Source organism: Chinchilla lanigera, unplaced genomic scaffold (genome assembly GCF_000276665.1).
Source record: "Chinchilla lanigera isolate Chin_1 unplaced genomic scaffold, ChiLan1.0 scaffold00052, whole genome shotgun sequence".
NCBI classification, from domain to species: Eukaryota; Metazoa; Chordata; class Mammalia; order Rodentia; family Chinchillidae; genus Chinchilla; species Chinchilla lanigera.
This window is the reverse complement of record NW_004955453.1, coordinates 2,759,291-2,781,984: the sequence shown is the minus strand read 5'-3', so window position 1 is coordinate 2,781,984 and position 22,694 is coordinate 2,759,291. Positions and strand designations below refer to the sequence as shown.

The 22,694-nt window shown below is 54.2% G+C and overlaps 1 protein-coding gene across 5 annotated transcripts in view; it reads left to right on the top strand.

Moving 5' to 3' along the window:
• Dgkd (diacylglycerol kinase, delta 130kDa) overlaps positions 1–22,694 on the top strand; it is a gene marked incomplete at its 5' end in the record, with an annotated part of 61,748 nt that overhangs the window by 20,685 nt on the left and 18,369 nt on the right. For all 5 annotated transcript variants that reach the window (XM_013519865.1, XM_013519864.1, XM_013519867.1 and 2 more), the window contains 7 exon segments: positions 14,326–14,430; positions 14,669–14,801; positions 15,655–15,761; positions 16,051–16,176; positions 16,578–16,680; positions 17,282–17,444; positions 19,855–19,963. In XM_013519865.1, the coding sequence (XP_013375319.1) occupies positions 14,326–14,430; positions 14,669–14,801; positions 15,655–15,761; positions 16,051–16,176; positions 16,578–16,680; positions 17,282–17,444; positions 19,855–19,963 (846 nt within the window).

Below are 22,694 nucleotides of genomic sequence, written 5' to 3'. Positions count from 1 at the left end.
TAATATATATAATATATAAGAATTTCTGACCTTGCAAAGTAGTATTTATTACTTACAGTAGTTGTTTTATAGGTTCTGCAAGGCATCTCTGTCTGAATAGTAGATCACCTGCAAGTAGGGGCTCTTTACCTTTTTCTTTCTTCTTTTTCATGCCATGTCACAGGGGCAAGAACCAGTAGCTTGGTGTTGAAAAATTAATTCTTTCAGTCTTAATGAGAAATAGTTAAGCTTCTCACCATAAAGTATGATGTTAGCTGTAGGGTTTATCCTTCATCAGCTGGGACATTTTTCACTTATCTACCAGGAATTCTTATTTTATTGAGAATGGTGTTAGATTTTGCCAAGTGCTGTTCTGTATCTATTGAAATGATCATATGGTTTTTCTCCTTCATTTTGTTAAAAGGGCAGATTAAATGGGTTGATTTTCAAATTAAAACCATCCTTGTATTCTTAGGGTAAACCTTTTTGCTCATGATATGTTATTGTTTTATGTATTGTTGGATACAAATAACTATTATGATGTTAAGAATTTTGGCATCTATATCCATGAAGGGTATTAACCTTTAAATTTCTCCCCTGATTTTTTCTTCCTTTTCTTTCCCCTCACCTGTGCCTTTTCTTTTTTTCCTTTTTATATTCCTAGTCCTATTTGTATTTTTTATTTTGAGACAAGGCCTTGCTAAGTAACCCAGGCTGGGCTTGAACTTCTGATCTTCCTGCCTCAGCCTCCCAGAGAGGTTGGAGGAGTATGTCACCACATTGGGCTTTGTCTTCATTTTTGTCAAGTGTTGGTACTTAGGTTAAGCCAGCTTCACGAAACATTTAGAAATGGAGGGTTGGTGGTGTTTTAAAATGTGCAGTCCTGGTATTGAAATGACTTCTTTTCATTTTTACAATGGTCTTGAAATACCAGAGGAACAACGAAGGCACTGTAAGCGTGGTCAGAAGAAAAGGGTAATTCATCTCAGCATCCAGCTAATGTAAGGAAGGGGAGGTTTGGTGAGGGAAGATTATTCCTGCTGGCACTTGACCTGTTTGCCTGTGAGTCTGCTCGGAGATGTCCTCACCTGGGTCGCTTGCAAAGGACAGTCCCGGAACCACGCGCTGAACCAGAGTTGAGAGGGGGCAGGGCGGCTTAGGTACTCACTCACTCCATGCAGGTCCCTAGTGCTTGGCAGGGGTCTGTGTCCGTGAACACTGCATTGAAATGGGGCTGGGTGTGAACACCTGCAGCAGCCACTGAGGTTGGGCCTGGGAGTTCAGGGCTCTGGTCCTAGCTGGGCACTTGGAAGGACAGTGGTGTTGCTCAGGGTGCATCCCCTTTTTGGTCTGGAGTTGAATGCCACAGTCTCTATTTGATTTGCTTTTTTATTGTGATATGTTTGTAATACATGATATTTACATTTATCTTGAATAATTGGTACATACAGTACATAAAATGCATCTTGATCGTCCCCCTCGCCCCCATCTCTGTGTTAGAGTGCCAAGTGTATGTGCCAGCCTGTGTGCCCCCTCCAGACCACAGGGGCCGGCAGGCAGGCATTCTGTCACCCGAGAAGAGAGTCCCTGGCCTGTCCCAGATTGGTACCCTGGATTTGACTCTCCGTGTCATTATTGCAGCCTTCCTGTTACTGGGAAATCAGGTTCCCTGGGATGGCTGCCTGTTTGAGCTTAGAGTTTTCAATGCTGTTCCATTGTTAAATCAAGCTGTTTGTTCTTGACACCCAGAGGTTGAAGACAACTCCATTTCTGTGCCTTGATTTTCTTTCCTGACAAGAGAATTGACTCAAGCAAGATTGGCTTGGGATGTTAGTAGGAAACTCAGGTTCCCTAGGCCCAGCTCCTGTCATGCCGCTCAGCTGTCCTTTACATGAGTTCTCCCCTCCGTGTCACCTTTGGGTGTAGGGCCCGGCTGCAGAAGCCAGGCCTTCTCAGGCTGCCCGCTGAGTCATCCTGAGGGCTCTCCTGGAAGCTCTGGCCTGGAACGCCTGGGCAGTGTGTCAGCTGGGCCTGGCTAGAGGCCACCTGGGAGCAGGGTCTGCTGGGAGGAGGTGACTGAGGGGTTGATCTTTGTGGGGGGAATCCTATAGATAAATTTAGAAATACGTTTTACTGTAGAAAGTTTGGAAAACACCGAAAGCCAGAAGGAGATGAAAAAAAGATTCCTCAAGGCTGCTGCCTGAGATGTGAACTTCAAGTTTTCCAGGCTATGCATATTTACTTAAAAATAAAACAAAACCACAACTGTGTAATAGAAATATAACCCTATCCTCTTTCTCCCAATCTTTTTTTAATTGGGGCAAAATACACATAACATCAGTTTTGCCATCTTAGCCATTTTAAGAGGACCATGCGAAGGTGACCTTTGGTAAATTCTCTGTAAGCCTTGCTTGGCCTTTTGTTTTCTGTTTGCATCTCACACAGCCTGGTAACTCTTGCGTGGTTTACCCAGCACTGGAAGCACTGAGCTGAAAGCAGCCTGGAGATCAGTTCATATACAGAGGTACAGAGGAAACCTTGTCTTGAGGTGGAGAAGGGGGCAGGCTTAGGTGCTCCCGAGTGCAGCTGTAGGGACATCATTGAGAGCTGAGGCCGCTAGGCACCTAAGCATGGGACGTGACCGCTGATGGAGCTTCCCTAGGTGTGAGACCTCTGGGTGCGAGACCTCTGGCCGACCTCTGCCCTCTCCCTTGGAGAGGCCGCAGCTCTGCTTTGCTGCTGTCCGCTCTCTGCTCTTAGCCCTGTGTCTCATACCTCAGCTGCGGCGTACTCCCCACCGCTTCTCTGAGCAGCAGAGTTGTGTACTGTGTATTTCTGTACATAGTTTAAACGATTGAACTAGCTTTTTAAAAAGCACATTAGGGTTTTGTTGTTTCCTTGGTGATGGATTAGAGTTGCGAGGGTGTGAGTAGCTGCCCTGGTGCGCACTTCTGCAGGGTGGAAGGGTCTTCAGGATCTCAGATACTGTATTAGAGCAAAAGCACCAGTGATATACTGAGGCTAAGCTGCTTTTTAATTTCCTTTTAATACAGATAACGTGCTTATTGCAAATAATGAAGTACAGATATCTAAACAGAAATTATGCTAAAGCTTTGCCAGTGAGACTCTAGAAATAACGTCTGTTGTGTGGCAGTGGGGTTCCCACAGGTGGGTAGAGGTGGTGGGAGTGGGAGGGGACTTGTGGAGGGCACCGGGCTGCCCCAGCTGCGAGGTGGATGGGCATACAGTGGGTGGGGTCCAGTCTTTCCGAGTTCGAGGGCAGCCCTACCAACGAGGATTATTTGGCCCGACTTGTAATCGTGCCACCGTTGAGAGACTTGGACATAAAGTTTGTAAGATTTTCTACTCCATCTGTAATGTATTTTAGCTTTACAGAAAGTGTCCATTGTACCTAGCATTTGATGACCTGCTTTTCAATGCATCACGCCCCAAGCTTAAGCGCCTTTCTCACTGCTGTCTGTGGAGGGGGCGCTGGGCTCCACCGTGTGGACTCTACCATGTGGCCGTGCACACTCGGGCCTGCTGATGCAGTGGCTTCTCCTGCTGTGCCATTGGAGGCTGATTTCTGTGTCGCCTCTGTGTGCTGATCACTGTTGCAGCCCCTGCTGACGTGAGGAGCCTGTCAGGGCAGCTTTCCTTCCCCCGAAGGTGCTTGCCACCCCTGGCCCAAGGCCGGTGCCACTGTGCAGCTCCCCGGAGCTGACCCACTCGGGACCTAGTACGGCAGCATTGAAGTGTAAGTAAGACTGAGTATTTTTCTCACATTTGAGGTAGGGCTTTCACTTTTTCCTTTATTTTACTTTTTGTTCCTTTAAAATACTTTCTGATTCATTGTACCGAAACACATGTTGTTTAACTTCTTGCCAGGCTGGTGTTGCTTCCTGTGTGGGCTTCCTGAGCTCCTGGAGAGGGATTGGCTTAGGGTGCCCTGCGGTTAGCAGTACCTCTCAGCTGGGCTGGGGCTCCTCTTCCCAGGCTGCCGCAAGACTGAAGAAGCACACACAGCCATGTCTGGGTTTCTTTTGGGGACAGACAGGGCCGTGGCAGAGCTGTGGAGAGTGCAGAAGCCCGAGCCTGGTCCAGGGGCTCATGCTACCCAGTCACCTCTGGGAGCTCACTTGCAGCGTGGTGTCTGCTTCCATGTCTTAATGTCTCAGTGTGGCTGGCAGGAAGCCCACTGTCTCCAGCCCAGCTGTCGTGAATAGTCTGTCTCAGCGCCTTCCATGTAGGGGACCCCAGGGCTAGAACTGCCTCTGAACACATCGGAACAGCAGGATGTGAGTAACAGGAAGTGACAGAAATTGCCTAGAGTGCCAGGTCTTTTCTGGGCCACCTTCCTGCGGCAGCAGCTATATTTAGCAGGCACTTCCCAGCTGCCCCGCCAGGACACTGCCCTCTGCTCTCTGTGGCCAGTGGCCGGGCCTCATGTGCTGTGTCGCTCTGAGTCTCTGGTCTACCTGGTGCCCCACGGGTTGCTGCTCTGATGTAAAAACGCAGTGTTGGTTTTTGCTGGGTCACTTTGATTGGAGACACTGGGAGCAGCTGGAAGGTGGGAGAGTGGTGGGACAGTGGGAGGCCGCTGGTGCTGGGAGTGAAGAGGTAAGGTTCTGAAACGAAGTAAGCGACAGGAATGGTGCCTACGCTTCTCCACTTGTGGCTTAGGAGCAGAAGGCTGGAGTTTTCAGAGTTCAGGCTTGGTGGTGTGACTTCACTCACATGTCACGCAGAATGCCTGCAGGTGGGGCAGGCCCCTCTGTCCCAGAATCACCCACCTTGCTTTGTGCTGCTCCGGGCCCGGGTGGGTTTTTGTCCAGCAGCCCCCGTCTGTGCTCTCATTTGCCCAGCATCGGTGCGCATGCGCTGAGATCCTTGGGGTGGGCCTTCCTAGAGTGTGGTACTGAGTGTTGGTGGCTGTCCTCTGCCTGGCGGGTGGGGTGTGTTGGGTGGTGTTTTTGTTGGTCCCCTTTAGGTCAGTTTGATCCCTGTCAGGCCTTAGCTGGGCTTCTGTGCTCAGGATTTGAAAGCCTGCCCCAGATCTGGGTGTTTGCTGTGAAATGCACAGCACTGGCCCAGTCAGGTCGAGTCAGGTGGAAGGGGCAGCATCAAGGCCAGGCCTTGGGACCGCCCCTACCCTCATTTCGTCACTAGAATTTGTCCACTGGTATGTGTGGCTGCAGGCTGGGCTCTTGCCTTCTGTATGGCTGACTGTAAATGTAAGGCACAGTTGCATTGTGTGTCTCTGTTTAGGCTGGAGTCTTTTAGGATTTTTTTGCTGAAGATTTAAGGCATTCAGAAAGTCACACAGAGAGAAGCTGTGTGCTTGAGAAATAAACATGGAGATTGTTGAAGCCCTTGGTGCTCCCTTTCCCATCCCAGTCCCCTCCTGCCTGCCCTCCTTCTGCCGCCAGCGTTCCAAGTCCAGTGCATGTCATTTGTGGCACGTTGTTGGGCTTTCTCTGGTTGTGTGTGTAAGTACTAACAGTGGGTTGTTCTGTGTATCAAGTTTTACAACATCCTGTAGCCTTGTGTTTCTGAGATTTATCTATGTGAATAATATCTGTGATGAGTTTATCTATTCATCTACCTCTAGGTGAGTGGTTCAGAATTTAAAATGACTGCTCTTGCTTCTTGGAGTTAATCTGGAGAGGGGAATCTGGGGTATGGGTATGAGCCTCAGAGCTGTTTACAAGTGAAGGTTGTAATGCCGATCACAGGCCAGTTCAAGATTATCTAGCACCAAGTAGTGCTCCAGGGTACGAGGTGGCCTGCTTTGGGTGTCGGTTTAGTTTGCCTGGATTTCTTCCCGGTCACAACCAGGGCTGCTGGGCATGTGCTTATTCTTGACCTCTTGGCATACTTTCTCTGCCTGTGCTTCTAGGGATAGATTCCCCAGGTGTGCACCGCTTCAGCTTGACCAGATGCCATCAGATCACTGTGTGACTATACAAACATCAGATGCGGTCTGCGGAGCGCAGTGCTAGGGGATCCTGTCATGGGTTGGCCTTCTCATTGGGGGCGTGGCCTGCTGCGTACCAGGCCCTGTAGCACAGCCTGCTGTGCAGCCTGCTGCAGAACTCAATGCTGTCGGCAGCTCCGACCCAGCGAAAAGTATTTGAGTATCTAAACATAGAGAAGGTAGATAAAATCACAAGGTGGAAGGGACTTTGACCTCTACTCTAATCTTATGAGTGGTCTGTTGTTGACAGAAACGTCATTACATAGTACTGTATATGGCTATATTTTTAAACAGTGGTGACATATTAGCAGTATTTCTTCTCCAGTGTCATTAACTTTTTTTACCCTATGGAACTTGATAGCAAATGGGGCCGGTGATACAGGTCAGCGGCATAGCGCCTGCCTGGCAAGTGCAAGGTCCTGAGTTCGATTCCCTGCACCCCCCACCAAAAAAGAATAGAACTGATAACAAATGAAGACCTAATGTGTGAGATGAGCCATAGGATGTGACTGAGATTTTCATAGACACCTTGACTTTGTGTCCAAAATGGAGCCACTGACCCCCCACCTCTGAAGCCTGTGCATCCAGTGTCCTGGTGCCTGCACGGCAGTTACCCTCATCCACTGTCTGAGGGATCCTGTGGGTTTGGCTGTGTCTCACCCCATCCTGGTGTCATATCAGAGTCCCGCCCTGCCCCTGTCCGCTTCATGTAGTGGGTTGCTGAGGGACTTTTGAAAAAGTGTTCTACCCTCTGCCCTGTCCCACCATGTCTGTTTTCAGGAAAGCAACTAGAGCGATGCTTTTTCAACCCAAGTCAGATGCCAGCCTTCTGGGTGGAAGCTGCCACGGCTCTCTGTACCTTGTGGAGTAGGTGCCAGGCCTAGAGCCTATGTGGCCCTCTGAGGCCCCACCCACCGTGTGACTTCAGGGTCCGGCTGCTGGCCTTCCCCCTCACCCCCAGTCTTTGCTACCCTGGACACCGCCGCCCTCTGCTTGTTCTGGACTCCTCTTCCCATCACATCGACCGCAGCTGCACCCTGGTCTACGAGTCGCTCCTTGATTGAGGGGACTGCAGGGCTGAGACTGGGGTGGCCTTGTCCTGCGTGTGACTCTGGTCACTCCCAGGTGCTGGTGGTGAGGTCGGTTGTGCTAGGCTGGCCCCAGCTGGGAAGAAGCTGGCCCAGGGTCTGTGTTCTGAGTTCTGCCTTTCATTCACAGGGGCCTGCTGGTTTTACATGTCTCAGCTGGATCTCCAGCGGTTTTTGAGAAATGAGCTGCCATTTCCTGCTGTGCTTGTGCAGGCTGAGTCCCAGGCCTAGTGTCACATTCTGACAGCAGAGCTCACACTGAGCCAGAGGGCACAGTCCTGGCGGTGCTGTCGTGCGCTCTGACTGAGACACGTGTGTGGCGAGCTTCTCGGTGCCTGGGCCCCACCCCATCCCCGAGGACGTGTGCCCAAGGTGTGTCCATGAACTGCTGCTTTCAGAGATGGGATTTTATAAGGTAAGGGCACACCTTGAACTTGTGCACATGCCCCATCCTTGAGAAATGTGTAAAAAAAAAAGAAGTGTGTCTTACTGTGGGCTTGCTCCTCAGTGTTCCCTGTTCAGCTTTAAATACCCGTATGGCTAACTGGCCTTTTTATTGTGAGCTCCCGGGCGCATGCTCCTCAGTGGTGAGCCCATGCACAGCTGTAGTAGAGCATTGTGCCCAGGGTGCCAACCCTGCCGTCTCCACAGGGTCCTTCTGAGTGCCCTCTGCTATTCAAGGACTTCCCTCGTGGGCCCGTTGGCCATCCACCTGTGCTCTGTCTGTGACTTTGGCATTACAGCGGTGTCCTGTCGGTGGAATCACACAGCCCTTCACCTTTGGGACTGGCCCTTTCTCCTCAGCGCAGCCCCCAAGGTGTGGCTTGGGGTTGGCGTGCCACAGTACTGTGTTAGTCACGGAAGCATGGCAGAGAGTTGTTTGCTGTGGTTATGAATACAGCTGCTGTAAAAACCTCAGACAGGTGTTGGTGTGACCATAGCTCTCCATTCCCCTGGAACACAAGCTGAAGAGTGATTGCTGCACCCTGTGGCAGTTGTGTGTTGTTTTCAAGAAACTGCCAGACTGCTTTGCGGAGCGGCCGTACTCTTTCACATTCCGTCCTACACGGTCCGGTTTCTCCACAGCCTCCCAAGCACCTGGTGTTGCCGACTATGGAGGCTGAGTATCTTCCATGTGCTTACTTGCGCAGCTATTTCCTCTGACATGATGGGAAGGGGTCCTCGCTGTGTGGGAGGGCAACAGGCAGCCCTCTCCTGGGTCTTTCTGGATGCATCCAGTAGTTGGGCAGACAGCAGGTGCTGGGTGCCTCGAGGGTGCTGGCTGGGGTAGTGGTCTTTGGCACCTCTGCTCTTAGCGAACTCTGTCCTGCCAGGCTCCCCATTTCCTTTCCTTTGGCTGAAAGAGCAGGCTTGTTGGACCTTTTCCCCCCTGCCCTTTCTACCTGCCAGCCTCTTTAGTGCAGTCCTAGAAAATAGAAGGCTTACTGCTGTGTCATCCCATGCTGAGCCCCCAGTTGGTGTGGGTGTCTCCCCACCTTAGCTGGTCCCAGGCATGCTTCCAAATTCCCAGAATTGTAGTCCTCCGCCAGAGGAGTAGGGAAAGGTGGGAAAGGTACATCTACGCCGGCTGGATTTGGACCATGGAATGAGAAGAGTGAGCAGCTCTGTGTCCTGGTGGATGCCCCTCCCCTGCCATTCTGTGCCTTGTGGTGGTGGCCTTTGGACCATCTAGGGTGCAGGGCCTCACAGTTACTCCAATGAATGCTGTTTGATTTGACCTTTGGTCTCAGCGTGGCACAGTGTGCAGTGTCTTGATCATCTTGTCCTTTGGGGTCTCGTTTACAAAGGAGATGCACATTGGGCACTGTGGTGGAGATGATTGTGGTGGGGTGTTCAGCTTGTGGTTTTCTGTCAGGGGACTGCCTTTGCTTTTATCATCCAGCTCTTGTCTCTTCACCTCTGTTTTGAATGCTTGGGAAATGTGGGCATAGCAGGACAGCCGGTCTGATGATTTAATGAGGTGCCCACATCACACTGCCAATTCCTGAGCTGGAGTCGCTGTCTTGGGGAGTGAGTGCCAGCTTTCTCTCTGCCCACTGCCTGCTGCTCTGTTACTTTGCACTTTAAATCTTGCCCACCTGTCTAGACGAGAAGCAGCTGTGGGTAGAGGTAGGAACCCAGCCTGCACCAACCTGTAGGTGTTCTGGCCCTGGGCCTCATTCCTGTGAGACTTCAGGCTGCCTGGCTGGCCATGTCTGGCTCTCTGTCCTGAAAGCTGCTTCACTAGGGTGTGGGGAACTACACTAGGGGATGCTGGCAGACACCCTGCAGGTTGCCTGAGCGTGAGCTGCCGTGGTCATCTTGCACCAGGATGTGTAAGCAGAGCTCAGCTTTTCCTGCATATAGGAAATCTCACCTTTGTTTCCAGTACATCTTTTCACCATGATTTCTTAAAGATCATTGCCTATGGTTGAACAACCTTCTGCCAGGACCTTGGCAGATAATTTTGTCTGGCTTTGGTATCATGTTTTTTTCTTTTTAGGGATTGGGAATTGAACCTAGGGCCTTTGTACTGAAAAATATCCTCAGCCTTTTTTAATTTTTAAAATTTTGAGATGGAGTCTTACCAAGTTGTACACATTGGCCTCTAGCTTGTGACCCTCCTGCCTTAGCCTCCTAAGCCATTGGGATTATAGATACGTGCCACCATACCTGGCTTGGCCTGGGTGTCTCGGGCTGATTTGGAGTAACAGGGCATTCACCTTATCTCTTGGGAGACTACATACTTGTATGCAAGGGGGAGAGCGAAAGTTCTCCCTCGGATACGTGGTTCATTTTCATTTTCTTTCTCTCTTTTTTTTTTTTGTACCGGGAATCGAACTCAGGACCTTGTGCTTGCCAGGCAGGCACTTATGCCACTGAGCTATATCCCCGGCCCTTAGCTTTTTTTTTGTATGTGGTTCATTTTCATTACTGTATGCCCTGCGTTAATTAACTGCTGCTCTGTTTGCAGTGGGCTTGCTGAAATGGTAATGCTTGCGTGTGCAGGGTTGCATCCCTGTTTGGGGCCGGGGTAGAGCTGCTGAGTCACAGAGTCTAAGTGCCGTGGTTTTCTAATGTAGCTGCATCAAACTCCACCCTCGCCAGCACTGGGCTCTGTCACTCTGGGGCATCCATGGCAGCAGAGGGCATCACTGTGGCCGGAGACTGGTGCAGCTGAGTACTTGCTTGGTCTGTACTGGCTGTTGGTGAAGTAACTGTTAAGGTCTTTTGTCCGTTCTTCTTTTAGTTGGTCTGCTTTTTCTCTTTGTGACGTTTTAGAGTTCTTTTACTTCCAGAAGTGCTTTCTCTGAGAAGCACACCCACACCTCACTTGGGAAATGTGGGCATAGCAGAAGCACACCCACACCTCCCCCTCAGGTCTGCTGACCACGAGGTCAGGCGAGCTGGCCTTTCCAGGCTGGGTCCCCAGGCAGCCACCTGCCTTCCTGCTGTGTGTGTGGCTCAGCCCAGCCTTGCTTCTGGCCTGGGCTGTGCTGGTTGACACATTGGGTTCAGTTCACCCCTACTTCGGATGCATTCATCTTTCAGGCTACTCTAGCTATGTGAGCCATTTCTTACCTTACACGTTTGCTTATGTCACATTTGTGTCCTGGCCTGCAGTAGTGTGCTGTGGAGCCTGGGTTGGGGGATGGTTCTAACCTTTTTGCACCATCCCTTGGTTGTAGGTAGCGATGGCTGTGATCCAATCTGAGGGACACTTTAGATTCTTTAGAGCGGCTCCCCTGCATCCGGCCCTCATTTGGGCCTGGTGGGCTGGTGACAGCCAGGAGTGGGGAGCCTGTGTACTCATCCAGCCCTGCTTCCTCCCCAGGGGCCGCCCTGTCCACACAGCCGCCCTTCAGGGATTCATTTAGACTGCCTCAGAATCGGCTGTGGAAGGGACCACCCTCACCCTGCCAGTGCTGGTGAGGGGAGGAAAAGGCTCCTGCCTGAGATGAGCTGTGTTGGCTGTGCCACCCCTCCTGGCTGGTGGTAGGGACGTGAGGCTGCCTAGGAGCTCACCAGGAAGGCGGCCCAGGGGGATGGAAACACAGATAAGTCTAGGGGGAGCGTGACAAAATGTGCACGGGACCGGGAGGCAGATGGGGCCCAGCTAGGGTTGGGCAGCTCCAAACTATGAGTTTGTCTCCAAAGTGCCAGGGCCTGGTTGCAGAGAAGCAGGGGAGTGGTTTTACTGGGCAGGGCTCTGTCAGATCCTCACGGGGCTCTATGGTGGTTGGTGGAGCGCAGAGCCCTCTTATGGACAGTGCTGTCCACATGGGCAAGGCTCCTGCTTCTGTCACATGGGTGGTAGCCAAGGACAGAGGTCCCGGAGGAGGCTCCCATGAAGGATGCTTTTCTAGTACTTTGCAAGACCTCCTAGACTCAAACCCCATAGCCGCGCTAGGCCGTGGTGGTGCCCTTAGGAGCCCCAGTATCTCAGTGGGGAAGTGGAGGCCCAGGACGGAGGAGACCTGCTGCTGCAAGCTGCATAGCGAGGGAGGGCTGCACACCATTCTCCCTGTACCTGCCTCCCTGATGGCTTTTCCAGAAGAGAAGCAGAGTCTGCCCTCATTTCAGCAGTCCGTGGCCGGCTGGCATTCAGATCCGCACCTGTTGGGAAAGGTTGAGGAGGAAGGCCTGAACCCAGTTGCTGTCTGTCTCTCGTTGTCTGTGGCATTGGGACACAACAGCCTTGTCTGTCATCTGCTGCCTGGCTGCCGGGAAGCTGTTCTGGGAGTGGCTTCTTCATGCCCAGGGGACGGTAGAGGCTCGCCACAGACTGAGTTAGGGGGCAAGGTGGCACTTCTTGGGGAGGCTTGCCTGGGAGGGGTAGACAGAGCCCTAGGGAGCAGGGGGCATAAACGTCCCATTGTTCTCTGTATCCTGTTGTGTAACTCCTGCATAATTCCTGAGGTACCCAAGGTGAAGTGTGTTTTCTTTCTTTACTGTATTTACTGTGCTGATAAAAGTGTTCTAAGTGGAGCTTACACCAGAGTGAGTCATGAGGGCAGTGTTTGTTCCGACATTGTGGACAGATGGGCATGCGCAGGACCTCAGCACTGGCTCAGGCCCTCTGGTTCCTCAGCCTAGCAGCCCTGTTCCCAGACCCTGCTTGGTATCCTTGTGGCCTGTTGGTATCTGAGATGGGTGTGTGTGTGTGTCCCTCCCCAGTGAGTCCAGTGTGGGTAGAACCCATCTGTCCTGGCCTTCGAGCCCCGGGTGCAGAGCACACAGCAGCAAGTGCATGTGGTGCCCGTGGGGGCTGTGAGTGCTGGGTGGGCAGGAGCCTGCCGTGGAGTCTGGTCACGCGGCCCCCTCCAGCCCCAGGAAGGCTGTGTTCCTCAGCCTCCTCCTGTGTGCGCCTGGCTCCTCCACCACCCGTCCCCGCACCGTTTCTTCATGTGGGAACCCCAGATATGTGGGAGGGAGCAAACCATGCCCTGGAGACCCTGCTTTGTCACCCTCGTGACGAAACTTAGTCACTGGAGAGAAACCGGTGTGGAGGCACGGCCTCGCGTGGTCAGCACCTAGAAGGTGACCAGCCAGCGATGGAAAGCGCTGTTCTCACAGGCTCTTCTTGATGTGAGGTAGAGCTGTAGGGCGGGCAGGAATCCACAGTGAAATCCCACTCTGCTGGTGGATCCCAGGGATGCAGGCATTTCCCTCACACTGCTGCTGGCAGTGCCCAGTGGTACAGCCTTGTGGAGCGGATGTGGCAGTGGCTAGGGAAGCTCCCCTACATGTACTCTTTGTGCAGCGTCCACGTCCAAGGATTCATCCCAGTGATGCAGTGGAAAAATAGGAAAGGACCCATTCATGGTGGCACTGTTTGAAACACAGATCGATTATTTATTTATTTATTTAATGACGGGGTCTCTGCTACATCGTCCAGGCTAGCCTCAAATTCACTCTGTGACCCAGGCTAGACTTGACCTTGCAGTCCTCCTGCCTCAGCCTCCCAGAGCACTGGGATCACAGACATGGCCAGCATGCCTGGCGTGAAACAATGTGAGATTGATGTTACTAGACAAGGACTGGCCGACTGGCCAGCTCTTCTCGATGGAGTGCGGCACTGCTATGGGAAGAGCAAGAGCCCACATACTGTTGAGGAGCAGTGGCTGGGTTGTGAGAGGCTTGAGTGCGAGCGCAGGGGGGTGCAGTGTCTGTGGCATGGACACATAGAAGAAGGGTATGCACGTGTGCCATCTGCTCGGAAGGTGAGCCCGTGCTGCTTTCCAAGCGACCTGCGGGAACCAGGGCGCAGGTGTGAAAGCCGTGCTTCTGAGCGGGTCTCACTTTGTAGATTGGCCTTCAGAACCATTTAGATATTTAACATCATTATGAAAAAGTAAGAGGTGATGACCCTTGCAAACACTGACAGACCTTGTCAGATTTTTGTTTACAAGTTCTACTGGGGGCCTGCGGATTATAGCTCAGCAGCTCAGCGCCTTGCGCAGCGACCTGCAAGCACGAGGTCATGAGTTTGATTCCCAGTTCAAAAAGAAAGAAAGAAAAGTTGTACTGTTTGCCTCCTGTCAGTATTTGAGAACTCTTTTCTCTCAGACCATTGCCAACCCTGGATTACCACCTTTCAGAACTTTGCCAGTCCCACGGGTGGGAGTAGATTTGCTAATCCCCCCCTTTCCTGATGCCTGCCCTGTCATGCATTCGCTGTTTCATACTTGTGTGAGGTGCGAGTCAAAGATAGCCCTTTTCTCTCAGAAAGGTTTTTCTGTTGATTTGTAAAAGCCCTGTTCTGTGGATATCATTTTCACTTGTAGTCATTGCCGGGTCTGTGCTGAGTCCGGTTGCTGAGGCCCGAGCGAGTAGCTGGTTGTTAGTCTGTCACACAGCGTGACGTGCTCCTGTTACTGGGTGCTGGAGTAACTGGCCAGACCTGCGCCGTTCAGGTGCCACCATCAGGTGCCCGCTCTCTGGAGTGACAGCTGTGTTCCTGTGTTCCTGTGTCCTCCTTTCCCTGCAGGCTTTCTTACAGTTTATTATTTATATACCTGGGTAGTGAGTTGTTGTAAACGTCTGCTTAGGTTCGTTGCTGACAAATATAAAAACTAAATTTGCTTCTTTCTAGTTCGAGATTGTTCTTGATATTTAGTGACTTGCTAAGCATGTTTATGTTCTCAATGTGAATATAGGAATGAAAGGCTTGTTTTCCTGAGTGGGCGTTCACAGCACGCGTTTTTGAAGGTAGACTGGGAAGCGCTGTCTGTGGCAGGCAGCCTGGCTCAGGGTGCATCGCATGTGTTCCTCCTGCAGGTCATCACTCCCTGCAGGAAGCTCATCCTGTGTGCTGACAACAGGAAGGAGATGGAGGACTGGATCGCAGCGCTCAAGACCGTGCAGAGCCGGGAGCACTTCGAGGTTAGAAGAGCCGCCTTCCGCACACAGCGCCCTTGCATGTGAATGCTTCAGGACTCACTGCGTCTGGCTTTCCCGTGTGTGGGCCTTGTCAGAGGCTGCCTCTCAGCCGACCTGGCGCTCTGCCACCTGTCCTTTACAGTGTCCTCCTCCTCTCCAGGATACTTTGTTCCACTTGTTCAAAGTGCTCATTTAAGAGTGGAAGGGCGCCTTACCCCTACTGTCTGTTTCGCTCTTCTAGCCCACCCAGTACAGCATGGACCATTTCTCAGGGACGCACAACTGGTACGCCTGTTCCCACGCGCGGCCAACCTACTGCAATGTGTGCCGGGAGGCCCTGTCCGGGGTCACGTCCCACGGGCTGTCCTGTGAAGGTATGAGCGCTGCCTTTGTGCTTCTCTTACAAAAGGTGGCCTGCGGTTGTCCTTGGCGGAGCCTTGGAAATCCAAACACAGGCATAAAATCCACCAGCCCTGCAGTCAGTCCAGAGTCCCCTGCATGCTTGTGTTTTACCCACAGAGGAGTCTGCGATATACCAGCTTTTATGAAAGGGAGATGGTAGACTTCAAGCACATGGACTGGATACACAGGGATAGTCAGACTGCACTGCTCTCTGGTCCTACAGACAGGGTAAAAGATGTCTCACAGGCATTGAGCAGGGACCTTATGCAGGGAGTGTGAGCCTGTGGTCAGGTCCTGTCTGCCGCATAGTTTCTTTAGCTTGTGAGTTTGACATTTTAAATGGTTGAAAAGAGCTGGGCATAGTGGCACACACCTGTAATCCCAGTACTTGGGAGGCTGAGGCAGGAGGATTGCTGAGAGTTTGAGGCTAGCCTGGGCTACAGAGTGAGTTCAAGGCCAGTATGAACTACACAGGGAGACCCCATCTCAAAAACAAAACAAAACAAAGGCTGAGAAGATTCAGAAGAAGCTTGTGTGACCCTCAGGAGTCAGATGACCTCAGACTTCAGAGTCCACACAACATGGCCCCGCCTTCATGTTGCAGTCTGGCTGAGGGGTTGTGTCAGCTGCATGTGGGGCCTGCGGACCTCATCTGCCCACCACCTGTGCTGGTCTCCCTGCCTCATTCCTCATCCCAGGCTGAAGCTCACAGAGACGGCTGTGACCGAGAGCCCCATCATCCCCAGCTTCCCCGACAGGCTGCCTTCCCTGAATGGAGGTGCCCGTTACAGACGGTGCCTGTCGCTTTGTGTGCTCCTCTCACAGTGTGCAAATTTAAGGCCCACAAACGGTGTGCTGTGCGCGCAACCAATAACTGCAAGTGGACCACGCTGGCTTCGATCGGGAAGGACATCATTGAGGATGAGGACGGGGTACGTGTCAGGGTCTTGCCGTGTGCTGCCCGGCCTGGCCGCTCGCTCCCCCGGCTGTTCTGTGTGCGCATCAGCTAATGGTGTAGGGGCCACGTGGCCGCCCGGGCTCCCCACTGTCCTGACCCCATGAGCCTCATAGCACAAGCCCTGGTGGGCACACGGCAGGCCCCTCCCCAACACTGCCCTTCACCACTCCTCAGGCTGGGGCAGTGTCGTAGCCTCGGGCTCTGCTGCCCTTATGTCGCAGTGCAGGGTGTCCCCAGCGTGTCGTGTCCCCCTTGCTCTGCAGATCGCCATGCCCCACCAGTGGCTGGAGGGAAACCTCCCGGTGAGTGCCAAGTGCACGGTGTGTGAGAAGACCTGCGGCAGTGTGCTGCGCCTGCAGGACTGGCGCTGCCTGTGGTGCAAGGCCATGGTGAGTGGCCGGCGAGGGGCCCTGCGCGTGCGGGATGCGTGGAGAGGCAAGGGGAGCTCTGTGCTCCGGGCCCCAGGCTGGTGGTTGAGGTGGTTATGCAGTTCCCTGGTTGGAGCCGGGCTGGCCAGGAGGAGCCAAGGCACGGGCAAGCGCACCCAGAGGCTGCTGCCCAGGAGCCCAGGCCCTCGTCCTGACAGTTACTGGTGTCTGCGAGGGAGGTAGGGGTAAGGGCCATTCCTTCCCTCTGCTCATGTGAGCAGCGCTGGTCTGTCAGGTGAGACCAGGACTCTGCTCAGTGGGAGCAGGTCAGCTGCCCCGATAGTGCCTGCTGCTCCACAGCCAGGCATCCTGGTGTATGTGGGAGGTGGCTGAGCCCTGGTGACAGGGGCATTCTGTTGCAGGTCCACACGTTGTGTAAAGAGTCCTTGATGACCAAGTGTCCGCTTGGCCTGTGCAAGGTGTCAGTCATCCCTCCCACGGCGCTCAACAGCATCGACTCTGATGGTGGGTCCTCTGAGCCTGTGCTGTGGTCAGCGAGAGGCTGGCCACAGTTGTGGGGTGGGAGGAGGCCATGGAGAGGGGATGTGGCATCCTGGAAGTTGCTACAGACACACTTAAGCAGTGAGGCTGACATTTTCCCTGAAGGTGATGGGTCCGTTTGGCTGTCAGGTGGGAACTGGTCTGTGGCCTCTGGCTATGCTAGGAGCTGCAGGAGCTGCGCGCGTGCCTGTGTGCTGGTTTTAGCCGGCTGGCTCAGTGCTGCTTGCATATGTCCAGCTGGCACACGGTGCCACGTGTTGGCAGACTGGTGCAAGATCTCTGGGGTGTGTAGTTCAGAGGAAGTAACTGTCAGATGGGTGGGGGCACGGGTGTGGCCAGTGTAGCCATGTGAAGGTCGGAGTCCTCCTAATGCGAAGTCAGATTGGGTGGGACTCACCTGTCACGGGGAGTAACATTGTGGAAGTGTGCTTGTCTGGCGCTGATTCAGTGCCATGTGCGTGTGGGTCCCTGGCCCCCTGCACCACCTGCTGCTGCTTATTGGTCGCTCCTTTCCACCTGCACAGCTTACCTGGCTTCTCCTGTCCTGTTCCCTGTTCACACCTAGGGTTCTGGAAGGCCACCTGTCCCCCGTCTTGCACAAGTCCCCTCCTGGTCTTTGTCAATTCTAAAAGTGGGGACAACCAGGGCGTGAAGTTCCTCAGAAGATTCAAGCAGCTGTTGAACCCTGCCCAGGTCTTCGACCTCATGAACGGAGGACCGCACCTTGGGTAGGAGACTTACAAAGTGTGTCTTTTTGGGAGTTCCGTTGTTTTGTAAATAAGGCTTGTTTATTTATAAGGTACAGAAAATTTAAAATAGGAAGCAGTCTGTCTCAAGCTGCCTCTCTCCGGTCCCACTAGAAGATTGCTCTTAATTGATGGAGGTTTGCACACATGCACGTGTACACACACACACTACACACACGCAGTGCAGCCACATACACATGAGCCTTCCAAGCTGGCCAGGCCCCCACTTCAGTTGCTGCCGGGCAGCCTGCCGTGCACACGCATCTGCCGCAGCGCCCGTGTCTCTGGGTCACTGCACACAGGCCTGCCGCCCTGCTTGCCGGCTGCTCTGTCCCTAGGAAACAGCTTTCCTTCAGGGAGGCCCAGCCTGTGTCCCCTTGGTGCAAAAGATGTCCAGGTGCACAGGGCCCACAGGGCTGGGCGCATGCTTCCATCTGTAAGCCCATGTGTGTCCTTCCAGTTCTGAATTTAGCTCAGCTTCGTAGAAAACCATGTGCTTCCATAAGTTTTGCCATTTGTACTAATTTCATCCTTATCTAGAGGGCCTGTTCAAGGCGGGCTCTGAGAGAGCGCTGGCGGCTTGGGGAGTTGCTGGCCTGATCGTGGCCATGCTCCAGGCCCGCTGTCTGGTGTGCGCTCACTCGCTCCAGCAGGCGCCTGCCCCCTGAGCTGGGCCAGGAGGGAGGGTGTTGTCCTTGGAGCCTGTGCTGCTGTAACTTGAGCTGGGCTGACTCACTGCCTGTCCTTGGCTGACACCCCGCCTGCGCGCGTGGGGCACGCTGCCCGGTGTTCTGTGCACACTGGTCCTTCGTGTGCCTTACGGGTTGGCTTCCCCGCTTGCATCAAGGCCTGCTGGATAGAAGCCCCACAAGGCAGCCTGTTTGCTCAACGACAGTGCTCCCTGGCTCTGCAGGCAGCCCCCTCTCCCGTCTCATGGGGTCATGTCCACCGAGCCGCAGGAAGAAGTGCTTCAATTAAGAAAGGGACGTGGAGATGCCTCACCTTCCATGTCAAGCGAGGGAGGCCAAGTAGCTAAGATGCTTAATGGGCTGCCAGGGACACTCGCTGAGTGCTTCATAATGGCTTGGGCAGGGCAGCAGCACAGCAGAGCTGGAGAAGAAGAACTGTTAACTCTGGCATGCACGCAGAATTCCCCAGTGTGTAGTCAGAGTTAAGTGTGTGATGACAGCTGGGTGTGGCACTTACAGCCTCTGGAAGGCTGAGGCAGGAGGATTGTAAGTTTGAGACTGGGCATGGGCAATTTAATGACTTAGGCCGTGTCTCAAAATAAAAAATAAATAAAGGACTGGGGGTGTAACTTAGTGCAGAGGTCCTGGGTTCAATCCCCAGCACTGTTAAAAAAAAGGAAAAGTATGTGAAGAGACAACAGGGGCAGACATGGGCAGCTGGGGTCGCATCAGTGCAGTGGCGCCCCAGTTCTCTGGCAGCTACTAGGAAGGGGCGTGGGAGTCAGGCCAGCCTCAGTGTCTCCGCTGTGCTGGTGTCCGGCAGAGCTGGCGTGCGCACTGTGCTTCCACCCATCTCCCCACGTGCACGGGGGAGGGGGCCGGGCCGGGCCCACGCGGGCAGCTGCTGCCGAGGGAAGGCTGCGGGTGTGCGCTGAGAGGCGAGAGGTTCAGCTCTTCCTTGGGGTGAGGTCGGCACCCTAAGGGGAGGTGCTTGAAGAGAGGAAGGGCAGTGGCCGGGCCCAGCCGGGCATAGTGAGGGTGGGGGAGAGCGCCAGGGGTGGCCGACACGTCGGGCCCAGGTGGTGGTGCTCGTCCTTGAGGAGGGACGTGTCCTGCTCGAGCAACTGTGGGACTCCGGGTGGCTGTCCTGGTGACCAGGTGCGGGTGTCGATTTGGGGTTGTGAGTGCTGGTGCCATTACAGAATTGGAGACACCGGTGGGGCCCAGCAGGAGGACGGTGAGGAATGGGCCGAAGGCAGCTGGGGTACCCTGGGCTGGGACCCGGTGTGGGGGGCCATGTGACAAGCAGGAATCCCAGGGAGGAGACTGAGAGGACTTACAAGGGGAGGGGGCCGGGTCACCTCACCTGCAGAGTTAATTGCTGCTGAGGAGACAGGCAGGGGACATGCAGAATGCTAGGCAGAGACGCGACTGCCTCTCCTGGGGTTGAGTGCCCAGGCTCACCGTGCAAGGCAGTGCGGGGCATACCGGAGGACAGTCATGGGCGGCAGGGGTGGGCTGTAGCGGGCCGCGTGGAGTCTGGTGCTGCTCGGGCTGCAGCATCTCCAGCCTCTTACTCGGGGATGGACCCCGGCCCTGGCTGGAGGGCTGCCTGGGCCCACGCAGACAAAGGGCAGAGTCAGCACAAGAGCAGCGGCTTCCCACGACTGCATGTTGTCTCACCGACTCTCTTTTCTCTGCAGCTTGCGGTTATTCCAGAAGTTTGACACCTTCCGGATTCTGGTTTGTGGCGGGGATGGTAGTGTTGGCTGGGTCCTCTCTGAAATCGACAGCCTCAACCTTCACAAGCAGGTGCCTGGCGCGGGGAGCCTAGCCTGGGGTGGAGGGGCCAGGGTAGAGAGCAGCGCAGTCTTTGCCACTCGTGGTTCAGGGCTTCTGCCCATAGCGGGGCCAGTGAAGGGGGTGGGGGCTGTGCAGGTTGTGGGCGGAGGGCAGGAGGGAGAACAGGACAAGAGCCCCGGGGCATCTTGGGTGCCCTGGTCCTACAGGGCTGAGGTATGGGAAGTTGGAGTGGGCAAAGGGAGCTGCCTCAGGCGCCAGGGCCAGCTGGTCTGGGGGGCCGCTGTCCTCCTTGCCCAGCTCTTCTCTGAGGGTGATGCAGCTCACTCTTGCTTGGCGCCTCTGGCCTGGAAGGAGAGGAGGGAAGCTCCCTCAGCTCCTTGAGTTCAGTGTTGCTCGCTAGATCCAGTTTTTGTATTAAGATAAAAATAGATCTTCCAAGCTGTATATTCATGGTTTTATTCCCAACCACCCCTCCCCGCAAGTGAGTAGTCCCCGTGACATCTCTGTGACCGTCTCAGACTTGTGTCCAGATGCATACAGTACAGTGTGTAGTGCAGTTTTAAGCAGACTCAGGTTGCCCTTGTGTGCCCCTTCCTGCGCTCTGTGCTCCGTAGTACGCCAGGGAGCCTCGAGCTGCCCTCAGTGAATTGCTCTGCGCGGCAGTGTCCCTGCAGCCTGGCTGCTCACCTCCAGTGAGTGGAGCTCAGGCAGCTCTGGAACACCTGAGTCTTTGTTTTTCCAGGGGCCACTCTGGGTAAACCCTGGGTTGGGTCCCTCTGTCAGAGCTGTGCTGCCCTGTGTCCCCTCTGTGACCATGGGGCTCATCTTTCTAGTTTTGCCCAGCTAAGCAAATAAAGTCTTATCTTTGCAGTATTTCTTTAATTCTTATTAAGTCAAGCATTGTCTCAGTTGACAGACAGTAAGGTTTTGGGTGAGTTGTCTATTCATGTTTTTCTCTCATTTTCTTTTGTAATATTCAGTGTATTTTAAGCAATTGATGTCTGATTGTCATATTGTCTGTCATTGCAGATTTTGTCCCCCAGTTTGTCATGTGTCAACCATTTTTTTGGTTGTCCTTTCCTTTGTGGCTTTTGTCATTTGTTCTGTTGAGACACCTGGTCACAATGCACGATAACCCGATGCTGATCTGTGTGTTGTCTTACTCGCCCACGCTTCGCTGCCGGCGGCCGCAGCCAGGGCCTCACACTAAGCAAGGTCTCTGCCACTGAGCTGCACCTCAGCCCATCGTTAGGACCCTTTTAAAAAAGCAGCTGAGCGTCTGTGTGCCCGGAGCACATTTTCAGTGACTTGAGTCCTGTGCCCTGAGCCGGGTCACAGAGCTGCCTTCGTGGCTGTGCCATAGGAGTGTAACAGCAGGAGTGTGGCGATGACCTGGGGCCAGCCCACCACGGCCAGGCCAGGCCAGGCCAGAGTGCAGGAAAGGCGAGCGGCACCTTCCGGTAACAGCAGCAGAGCAGCCTGCGTCGTTCTGTTGGTTTGGTGGAGGCCTGTCTAGTGCACTGTCGAGCTCACTAGCTGAGAACACAGTGAAGTCTAGGGGTTGAGTCCATGATTATGCTGAATGGCTCTCTTGAGCATTCATCTCTGATTTCCCTGTGGCCCTGGGTGCTCCTCCAGCCACAGCCCCCCCGCCCCCCAGTGGCATTGCTTTCTTCTCCTGGCTCCCTTTACCTACCTCCTTCACTCTTCTGAGGCAGCTTGGTGACGTGCAGAGGTTTGGCTGCTGTGTGTCCCCAAGGACGTCCTGGGCCTTCTGGCTCAGTGCTGCAGATTGCCAGCCCCTAGCTGTCCCCCGCCCCTAAGCCTTTCTGTGCAGCCTGAAGGGCATGGTCCATCCGGGTGACTGAGTGGAAGTCTCAGTCGCTCTTGAGTCTGTGTTCCCCCGTCCCTGTGTGCCAGCGCAGGTGCTGTCTCGCCGCCTCCCGCTGCCTAGGCCATCATTGTGTTACCCAGCCCCCGCCTGTTCTGTCCACGTTCACCTGGGCGGCACCCTCAGCCCCACCATGGGCAGGGTGCACCCCAGCAGTGAGCCGCAGGAGCCCGATCTGGCCTTCTGCTTGTCTGCTTCTGCCTCCCTCAGAGCCCTCCTGTGCCCTGAGCTCTGGAAAGCCTCTGCCAAGCCTAGCCCCTCCTCTGGCCTGTGTGTCCCCTCGAGTGTCCACTGCTGCCTCCTGTTTCACCCTTGTCATGCTGCTGTCCCCACAGATTGGCAGGGGGGGGACAGGTGGCTGTGCAGTGCTGTAGGCAGGGCGGGCCGTGCCCCAGCCTCAGGACTGTGACCTCTGTGGGCTGTGATCTGGCTGGTCACTGTCGTCTGTATGGGCTGCTGGAGAGCTCTGGGCAGCCCACACTGGGGGCCCTGAGCACAGACCTGGCTGCAAGGGCTCCAGGGTGGGAATGCTATGTGCAGGGCTAGGCTCTGGGCAGTGGCAGGTGGGGGACCTATGGCGTCTGTTTGGTGGGTAGCCCTCCCGTGTTTATTCTGACAAGACTTTGAAGCCATCAGAAGTGTTTTAAGAGGTACAGAGGGACAGTAGCGAGGGCCATGGAAGGGAATTTGGCCTTGATCAGGGGCTGTCCTTCACATGTGGGCCCAAGTGCAAGAGGGAAGGATGGGCTTTGGACAGCCCCTAGGCCCCAAGGTCTGGAGGGTAGATCGTCAAGGGAGGGAACAGCCTAAGAGGTAGGCTTCGCAGATGAGGGCCCAGTAACTCTGGCC